At 40.1% G+C, this 10,897-nt stretch overlaps 1 gene segment (V, D, J or C); it reads left to right on the top strand.

The window, feature by feature from the left end:
* Positions 1–7,282: 7,282 nt before the first annotated feature.
* Positions 7,283–10,216, top strand: LOC130133151 (T cell receptor alpha variable 18-like). The segment is given in 3 exon segments: positions 7,283–7,379; positions 7,474–7,793; positions 10,163–10,216. Coding segments are annotated over 3 exon segments (420 nt in total).
* Positions 10,217–10,897: the final 681 nt, after the last annotated feature.

Here is a 10,897-nt window from a genome sequence, read left to right as displayed (position 1 = left end):
GGAAACCCAGAGTCACTGTACAAAAACCTGACAGTGTCTGACAGAACATTTACACACTTCAGCTGCTTCTGTCATTTAACAGCAGAACAATCAAGTAGAGTTTTCATACCCACATAATGAAAATAATGGAAACAAGTTCATAACTGGACTAATGTTTTTGCCCTTTGTTATGATACAACCGTCTTTATTTTTAAGTTTAACAAAATATAATTTCTTGTTCATTCGGTTGGAACTGGATTAGTGTTTTCTTTCCCTCCTCCATGTATTTTGTTACTATAACTGTGGATGAGATGTGGTCATGGCTTTGATGCATCTTCAGGACACCATCAGGATACCATTTGACAATGTTCATGATCAATGTTTCTCATTAACTTGATAGAGACGGTTGGACCTCCACCTTCCTATGACATTAGTTACATCACATGAATGACTGACTTCAAGCCTTTAACTTTAGTTTTCATGGTGGCTGGAGTCTGGTTTCATGACTCATATCTTTGTTTACTTGTTGTCATTTAGTCCATTCAGGTTCTTCATAGTGATGAAGAGTCATGTAGAGCTGAGTGGAATCACAGCTGAATCCTCAGAGATACACTGAGATGCTAAAAGTTCTTCAAATTATGAAAACAGATCAACAGTCTGAGGATGATTTTAGGTTTCAGACATCTACAATTAAAATGATGAGGGAAAAACAAACCTTTATTTCTTTCCAAACACTCCATCAACTTTGCTGTGATTCCATCAGTTTATTAGCACATCACACCCACACTCTTTAATGACACAGGATGAATGTGCTTTTCCAATACAAAGATTTCTGCATTTTTATTATCTATGTTATTCACAACACAATGCAATTATTCTTCTGGTTTTCTCCATAAAATGCAAAAGAAAAAAACAAAAACAAAAAACAAAACAAATCAAAAACAAAAACAAAATCCAAATAATAAATAGCTCAAATTTTAAATATTTGAATATTAAATGTCCTTCATTTCCAAAGATGAACCAAAATGGATTCAACTTTATACGAATCACATAAATAAGAACAACATAATACGTGTTGATTGTTTTAAAGACAATTCCCCTCAACAGGAATATGATGTAACTTATAAATTTTAACTTATTTTAAACTTATTTTTAGCTGGGTCTTCATGTGTGTATATCTTATACTGTGTTTGCTGTGTTTGTCTGTGTCTGTCTTGCACTGTTTGGTGAAGCCACAGCCCTCATTTCCTTTTTAACATGTGCCTGCACATTGTTTTTAATGACAATAAAATTGAATTGAATTGAATTGAAAGTAAAATGTGTTTTACTGTCTGAACCTGTCAGCAGCAGTAATAACAGGGGATTGGTCATCAGCCCTGTCACTCTGAACAAGCCCCGCCTTCAAATCTACCACTTGGTGTTGGAGCTAAAACCAGGTTCCACAGTGAGACACAGGAAGTCCTCTCTGGTCACTGGAGCTCATAGTTACTGAACAGAAGAGCTATGAGCTTCCTGCTCATCTCACTGCTGTTGGCTGCTATGTGCTTTGGTAGGACACAACTCTTGGTTTGCTTGTTATTAATCTGAACTTTGTCTTGTTGATTCTTTTCCTCACACTGACACCGTCTGTTGTTGTCCCACAGAATGCAGAGCTCAAAAAGACAACGTGCTCCAACCCAAAGGAGGTGTGACTGTTAGTGAGGGAGAGACAGTAACACTGGACTGTCACTATAACACCAGTGGCTCAAATACAAATCTTTACTGGTACAGACAGGCTGCAGACGACAAGCCCACATTCATTCTGAGCCGCTCTAGGTTTGGATCAGGGACCACAGCGGACGGGTTCAAGGAGAGATTTGATTCCAGCCTGGATTCCAGCTCAAGATCAGTTCCTCTGAAGATCCAGAGTCTGCAGCTGTCTGACTCTGCTGTGTACTACTGTGCTCTGAGGCCCACAGTGACAGGAAACTGCAAGACGTACTACACAAACCTTTAGAGTGTCTATCAAGAATCCAGAGACAGCGCAACGATAAACCAGATCCACTAGAGGGCAGTATTCACATTTTAAAGTCATTGGTTCTTGTTGAAGAAAAACACCTTGGACAGTTTGACAAGCCAGCTTCCTACAACTGCTGATTTGTCCAATGTGTCAATCCAACATTCAAAAACATTTGATTCTGCATTGAAACGTTAAACTGTCTTGATAAAGAAAAGTATGAATGTCTTCTGTAGATTCGTTTAACAAATTCTGCATTGTATTCTAGTCTTAGAAGAAAAATAACTTGATGGAAGTCAGAGCTTGGTGGTTCCTTGATGGAAGCGAGACTGCTTGACTAATCCATGGGACAAGTAGCAGTGTGTATGGTGACAGGTGAGTGGTGGTGTTTAGTCCTGCTTATTTAACAGCTATTCTTTCAAGACTCATTATTTTAGCTCCCTGTCTTACTTTTGAACACGCATACAAAACATGGTGTTCCCTGGTCGTCACTATAAACCGTTCACCACTGTGATGAGAGTCATCACTTCTGTTCTCTTGACAGTGAGGAGTTCCACCAGGGGGAGTTAGTGCGTGGGAGGATCACGCTAATCCCCCCCCTCCCCCCCCCCCGACCAGGCACCCCGATCGACCAGAGGAGGCGCTAGTGCAGCGACCAGGACACATACCCACATCCGGCTTCCCACTCGCAGACACGGCCAATTGTGTCTGTAGGGAGCAAGCCGGAGGTAACACGGGGACTCGATCGGGCGATCCCCGTGTTGCTAAGCAACGGAATAGTCCGCTACGCTACCCGAACGCCCTGAGAGTAGTCATTTTAAATTAAGGCTTTATTTGGTTTTAAACCACAATAGTTGGTTTCTACCTTGTCTGTTCTTCACATGGCTTGTGGGCCTGTACGTTCACTGAATGTTGTGCTGGGATGTAACGTGCAATGTATCTTAGGATGCTCTATTTATTTATTTATTTGTTTGTTTGTTTGTTTATTTCTTAAATTATTTATTCTTTTAATTTGTAATTTGTGATATTGGGCTACACAAACCAAATTGACTTGACTTGACTGTGCATATTTATCTTTTGCCTGGTCCTCGTGTGACTCTGCTTGGATGGCCACACGATGGCGCCAGTGTGCATCTCTTGCCAATGTACTGTTCTGTCTCTTGTCTCTGACATACTGCTGCTTGCTGCTTGTGTGTGAGCTTGTGTATGGTCTGGGTAGATTGTGGAACTGAATTGTCCTTCTGGGAGAAATAAAGTTGTCTGAATGTGAATCTGAAGTACACAGTGCAGACAAACCTTATGGCTCTGCTGAGAGTGAGCATCAGGTATTTTAAGTACACATTGGGTCAGCACATGTTCAACAGGTTGATTTTACACTTGGCCCAGCAAATGCCCCCATTCATAATGTACCCCCCACCCCCAAAACAGAAGAAAAAAGAAAAAGAAGAGTGGCTGATAACACTGGAGGGTGAACATTTTCAGCATGATGGGGGAGATGTTGGGGGAGGAGAGGGAGGAGAGTAAGTCAGCAGATCTTCTGTTTCATCTGATAGTGAAAAAACGTGTGATTCAGTGTGGATATGCAACTGCATCCACTTTGGACATCAGCCGGTTGGTTTCTTCAGCCATGACGTCATCAAAGTGACTTCGTCAGCCTCTGAGACAAAGAGACTGACAGTCTCCTAGATGAATGATGACACGTTTCTCCCATGAAACCTTGTGTCCAGATGAACTGATTCAACTTTTCTGGGATTCTACACCTGGATGATTGAGCAGGCATCAACATATTCATGTGTAGTATTCTAGTTTTAGAAGAAACACAACAATAAATCCCATACTGTCTCACATATAAACCCAACCACAAAAGATAAACTACACGATGACAGGAGAAGAAAGCCAACCTGAAGGTAATATAAAATATTTAATAATAATAACTCTATTCTATCAACATTCCTTTAAGGTGAGATTATCCTTAAACCATGATTAATTGATTGTTTTATTTGAATATTCTTAATAACCTATCTGGACAGTGACTTGTAATAAGTTGTCAGAGTTGATCCAGTCATTGTTTCCTCTTCAGCAGGAAGTGGAGTTTGACAGACAGGGAAACAGATCAGATCTCTGAAACCAGCACATCTTTAACTAGGTGATTGTTGCTGTGCCACAGTTTCTGTTTGACGTCTGACATCAGCCATGCAGTTCCTCCTACCACTTGTTTTATTCACTGGCTTTACTGGTAAGAAACACTTTGGCAGCTCAGTATTTGTTAAACTATGAATCCCTTTTTAACAGAAAAAACAATGAGATAGATTCAATATATGACATGATTATTGACTTTTTAATCATTTCTTCCCATCTGCAGGTTCCAGTTATCAGCAAACCATCCAGTCCCCCCAAGACAGAGTACATGGTCTAGAAGGTGCCAAAGTTACTCTCTCCTGTAAATACTCCTCAGCAGAATACTTATTTTGGTATCGCCAGGACGCAGGAGAACCACCACAGTTTCTAATATCCTCCACTAAATCAGGTTCAATAATGAACAGAGCAGATACAAACTCCAGACTGTCTGTTAAAGTGAATGAGACTCAAATGGAAGTGGAGATGTCCTCTGCTGCAGTGACAGACTCTGCTGTGTACTACTGTGCTGTGAGGCCCACAGTGACAGGAAACCCAGAGTCACTGTACACAAACCTGACAGTGTCTGACAGAACATTTACACACTTCAGCTGCTTCTGTCATTTAACAGCAGAACAATCAAGTAGAGATTTAATATCAGCTCATTAGAAACAAGGTGAGATATTTAGTATCTCTAACCATAGCATGGCCATGGAGGATCCTTGTTTCTGGTTGATGGAAGGTTTGCGTCAAAACCTTTTAATACACACATAGTTCAGCTCAAGGTTAAATATTGTTATAAATTCACACGCTGGACAAGAAGTTGCTGCACAACATGTTGAATTAGTATTGAGCCCAATAAACATTCAACATTTTAGCTTAACGGCTAACTTTTTGTTCATAATATTTTACTGCTGAGTTCAAACCATTCATTACAAAAAATTAAATGTTTTTCTTCTAATATCTTGCCAAATGATCATTCTTTAAGCAGAATATTTCAATCCAAGTTGCGTGATAAAGAATTTTTACATTCTCCGCTTTGTGCCATGTGGTTATTTATTTGGTATTGTAGTTTAAAATACTTTCACACATAACTTGACATGGGTTACCACTTGCTAATTCTGTCCCTCCTTTGTTATTTCTTAGGAAAATATTACTGATGGCCATGGTCTGTTTAAATAGAGGCACTTGACAAGGAGGACCTTTCTTTCCACAGTTTTTGACTCTGTCATGGTTGGTGAGACTTATTGACTTTGGGTCATGTTCAGAAACCATTTAATAATTATAATGACTTATCTTATGCTATGTCGTCCTGTTTAGATCAACACATTTATCATTTCTTAAAATGTAAGAATACCATTGTTTTATAATTAATCCCCTTATTTAAAAAAATTTTTAGTAAAGAGAACAAAGAGGTGAAGGGTCCATCATGACATTAATTTCTAAACCTCCACCCCTATAACACTACACAGACCAAGACAAGGGGAGGAGTTAGAGAACTGAATGTCCGAGACTTCATGTTGGAACTGAAGAGCTGCTGAGTTATTTTCATTTGGTGATTCAATACACTTCAGTCACGATGTTACTCCATTTAATCTGGCTGATGATATCTACCTTTCATACTGGTAAATATGAAGTGGAAGAACATACATCCTAATATTATTCATAAGGTATTTCCATGAACTATTGTGTTTGTAAAAGTCCATGTGTCTATCTAGGGTTCTCTGAGGATTCAGTTACACCATTTCATGATAGAATTCTGGCTTTGGAAGGAGACAGGGTCACTCTCTCCTGCAACTACTCTGTCTCTATACGGAGCCTCTACTGGTATCGACAGTACTCCAGCTCACCTCCACAGCTTCTCATCACGGACTATTCAGAGAAAGTACCAGGGTTGACTCTCAAGCATGAGAGAGAAAGAAAAGCGTTTCATCTAGAGATGTCCTCTGCTGCAGTGACAGACTCTGCTGTGTACTACTGTGCTGTGAGGCCCACAGTGACAGGAAACCCAGAGTCACTGTACACAAACCTGACAGTGTCTGACAGAACATTTACACACTTCAGCTGCTTCTGTCATTTAACAGCAGAACAATCAAGTAGAGTTTTCATACCCACATAATGAAAATAATGTATCAGAGTTCATAACTGGACTAATGTATTTGCACTTTGTGCAAATAAAGTTATCTTTATATTTAAGTTTAATTAAATATAACTTCTTGTTCAATCGGTTGGAACTGGATTAGTGTTTTCTTTCCCTCCTCTATGTATTTTGTTACTATAACTGTGGATGAGATGTGGTCATGGCTTTGATGCATCTTCAGGACACCATCAGGATACTATTTGACAATGTTCATGATCAATGTTTCTCATTAACTTGATAGAGACGGTTGGACCTCCACCTTCCTATGACATTAGTTACATCACATGAATGACTGACTTCAAGCCTTTAACTTTAGTTTTCATGGTGGCTGGAGTCTGGTTTCAGGACTCATATCTTTGTTTACTTGTTGTCATTTAGTCCATTCAGGTTCTTCATAGTGATGAAGAGTCATGTAGAGCTGAGTGGAATCACAGCTGAATCCTCAGAGATACACTGAGATGCTAAAAGTTCTTCAAATTATGAAAACAGATCAACAGTCTGAGGATGATTTTAGGTTTCAGACATCTACAATTAAAATGATGAGGGAAAAACAAACCTTTATTTCTTTCCAAATACTCCATCAACTTTGCTGTGATTCCATCAGTGTATAGGCACATCACACCCACACTCTTTAATGACACAGGATGAATGTACTTTTCCAAAACAATGATTTCTGCATTTGTTTGTTGTCAATGTTTTTCATAACACAATGCAATTCTTCTTCAGGTTTTCTCCATAAAAGACAAACTAACACAAAAAAAATCTAAACAATAAATATCTCCAATATTAAATCTGATATTCTTTTGCAATTATTCATCAGCATGCATTCAACTGTACATGAATCACACAAATAATAATAACATAACACTTGTTCATTGTTTTAAAGACAATTCCCCTCAACAGGAATATGATGTAAAATGTGTTGTACTGTCTGAACCTGTCAGCAGCAGTAATAACAGGGGATTGGTCATCAGCCCTGTCACTCTGAACAAGCCCCTCCTTCGAATCTACCACTTAGTGTTGGAGCAAAAACCAGGTTCCACAGTGAGACACAGGAAGTCCTCTCTGGTCACTGGAGCTCATAGTTACTGAACAGAAGAGCTATGAGCTTCCTGCTCATCTCACTGCTGTTGGCTGCTATGTGCTTTGGTAGGACACAACTCTTTGTTTGCTTGTTATTAATCTGAACTTTGTCTTGTTGATTCTTTTCCTCACACTGACACCGTCTGTTGTTGTCCCACAGAATGCAGAGCTCAAAAAGACAACGTGCTCCAACCCAAAGGAGGTGTGACTGTTAGTGAGGGAGAGACAGTAACACTGGACTGTCACTATAACACCAGTTACACAGGTCCATATCTTTACTGGTACAGACAGGCTGCAGACGACAAGCCCACATTCATTCTGATCCGCATTACTGCTGAATCAGGGAACACAGCGGACGAGTTCAAGGAGAGATTTGATTCCAGCCTGGATTCCAGCTCAAGATCAGTTCCTCTGAAGATCCAGAGTCTGCAGCTGTCTGACTCTGCTGTGTACTACTGTGCTCTGAGGCCCACAGTGACAGGAAACTGCAAGACGTACTACAAAAACCTTAGAGTGTCTATCAAGAATCCAGAGACAACGCAATGATAAACCAGATCCACTAGAGGGCAGTATTCACATTTTAAAGGATTTGGTTCCTTGCTGAAGAAAAACACATTGGACAGTTTGACAAGCCAGCTTCCTACAACTGCTGATTTGTCCAATGTGTCAATACAACATTCAAAAACATTTGATTCTGCATTGAAACGTTAAACTGTCTTGATGAATAAAAGTATTAATGTCTTCTGTAGATTCGTTTAACAAATGCTGCATTGTATTCTAGTCTTAGAAGAAAAATAACTTGATGGAAGTCAGAGCTTGGTGGTTACTTGATGGAAGCGAGACTGCTTGACTAATCCATGGGACAAGTAGCAGTGTGTATGGTGACAGGTGAGTGGTGGTGTTTAGTCCTGCTTATTTAACAGCTATTCTTTCAAGACTCATTATTTTAGCTCCCTGTCTTACTTTTGAACACGCATACAAAACATGGTGTTCCCTGGTCGTCACTATAAATCGTTCACCACTGTGATGAGAGTCATCACTTCTGTTCTCTTGACAGTGAGGAGTTCCACCAGGGGGAGTTAGTGCGTGGGAGGATCACGCTAATCCCCCCCCCCCGACCAGGCGCCCCGATCGACCAGAGGAGGCGCTAGTGCAGCGACCAGGACACATACCCACATCCGGCTTGCCACTCGCAGACACGGCCAATTGTGTCTGTAGGGAGCAAGCCGGAGGTAACACGGGGACTCGAACCGGCGATCCCCGTGTTGCTAAGCAACGGAATTGTCCGCTACGCTACCCGGATGCCCTGAGAGTAGTCATTTTAAATGAAGGCTTTATTTGGTTTTAAACCACAATAGTTGGTTTCTACCTTGTCTGTTCTTCACATGGCTTGTGGGCCTGTACGTTCACTGAATGTTGTGCTGGAATGTAACGTGCAATGTATCTTAGGATGCTCTATTTGTTTGTTTGTTTATTTCTTAATTTATTTCTTCTTTTAATTTGTAATTTGTGATATTGGGCTATACAAACCAAATTGACTTGACTTGACTGTGCATATTTATCTTTCGCCTGGTCCTCGTGTGAGTCTGCTTGCATGGCCACACGATGGCGCCAGTGTGCATCTCTTGCCCATGTGCTGTTCTGTCTCTTGTCTCTGACATACTGCTGCTTGCTGCTTGTGTGTGAGCTTGTGTATGGTCTGGGTAGATTGTGGAACTGAATTGTCCTTCTGGGAGAAATAAAGTTGTCTGAATGTGAATCTGAAGTACACAGTGCAGACAAACCTTATGGCTCTGCTGAGAGTGAGCATCAGGTATTTTAAGTACACATTGGGTCAGCACATGTTCAACAGGTTGATTTTACACTTGGCCCAGCAAATGCCCCCATTCATAATGTACCCCCCCACCCCCAAAACAAAAGAAAAAAGGAAAAGAAGAGTGGCTGATAACACTGGAGGGTGAACATTTTCAGCATGATGGGGGTGATGGGGGAGGAGAGGGAGGAGAGTAAGTCAGCAGGTCTGCTGTTTCATCTGATAGTGAAAAAACGTGTGATTCAGTGTAGATATGCAACTGCATCCACTTTGGACATCAGCCGGTTGGTTTCTTCAGTCATGACGTCATCAAAGTGACTTCGTCAGCCTCTGAGACAAAGACACTGACAGTCTCCTAGATGAATGATGACACGTTTCTCCCATGAAACCTTATGTCCAGATGAACTGATTCAACTTTTCTGGGATTCTATACCTGGATGATTGAGCAGGCATCAACATATTCATGTGTAGTATTCTAGTTTTAGAAGAAACACAACAATAAATCCCATACTGTCTCACATATAAACCCAACCACAAAAGATAAACTACACGATGACAGGAGAAGAAAGACAACCTGAAGGTAATATAAAATATTTAATAATAATAACTCTATTCTATCAACATTCCTTAAAGATTAGATTATTCTTAAACCATGATTAATTGATTGTTTTATTTGAATATTCTTGCTAAACCTATCTGGACAGTGACTTGTAATAAGCTGTCAGAGTTGATCCAGTCATTGTTTCCTCTTCAGCAGGAAGTGGAGTTTGACAGACAGGGAAACAGATCAGATCTCTGAAAGCAGCACATCTTTAACTAGGTGATTGTTGCTGTGCCACAGTTTCTGTTTGACGTCTGACATCAGCCATGCAGTTCCTCCTACCACTTGTTTTATTCACTGGCTTTACTGGTAAGAAACACTTTGGCAGCTCAGTATTTGTTAAACTATGAATCCCTTTTTAACAGAAAAAATAATGAGATAGATTCAATATAAGACATGATTATTGACTTTTTAATCATTTCTTCTCATCTGCAGGTTCCAGTTATCAGCAAACCATCCAGTCCCTCCAAGACAGAGTACATGGTCTAGAAGGTGCCAAAGTTACTCTCTCCTGTAAATACTCCTCAGCAGACTACTTATTTTGGTATCGCCAGGATGCAGGAGAACCACCACAGTTTCTAATATCCTCCTATAAATCAGGTTTAATAATAAACAGAGCAGATACAAACTCCAGACTGTCTGTTAAAGTGAATGAGACTCAAATGGAAGTGGAGATGTCCTCTGCTGCAGTGACAGACTCTGCTGTGTACTACTGTGCTGTGAGGCCCACAGTGACAAGAAACCCAGAGTCACTGTACACAAACCTGACAGTGTCTGACAGAACATTTACACACTTCAGCTGCTTCTGTCATTTAACAGGAGATCAATCAGCAGATCAATCAAGGTCACTAAAAACAGTAGTTAGTATCGTATCTAGTAGTTAGTATCTCTAATCATAGCATGGTCATGGAGGATCCTTGTTTCTGGTTGATGGAAGGTTTGCTTAAAAATCTGTTAATGCACACATAGTTCAGCTCAAGGTTAAATATTGTTACAAATTCACACGCAGGACAAGAAGTTGCTGCACAACATGTTGAATTAGTATTGAGCCCAATTAACATTCAACGTTTTATCTTAACGGCTAACTTTTTGTTCAAAATATTTTACCGCTGAGTTTAAAACATTCATTACAAAAAATTAAATGTTTTTCTTCTAATATCTTGCCAAGTG

Source organism: Lampris incognitus, unplaced genomic scaffold (genome assembly GCF_029633865.1).
Source record: "Lampris incognitus isolate fLamInc1 unplaced genomic scaffold, fLamInc1.hap2 scaffold_240, whole genome shotgun sequence".
Classification (NCBI taxonomy): domain Eukaryota; kingdom Metazoa; phylum Chordata; class Actinopteri; order Lampriformes; family Lampridae; genus Lampris; species Lampris incognitus.
Note: the sequence above shows the minus strand (reverse complement) of the source record. Positions and strands in the feature narration are given on the sequence as shown.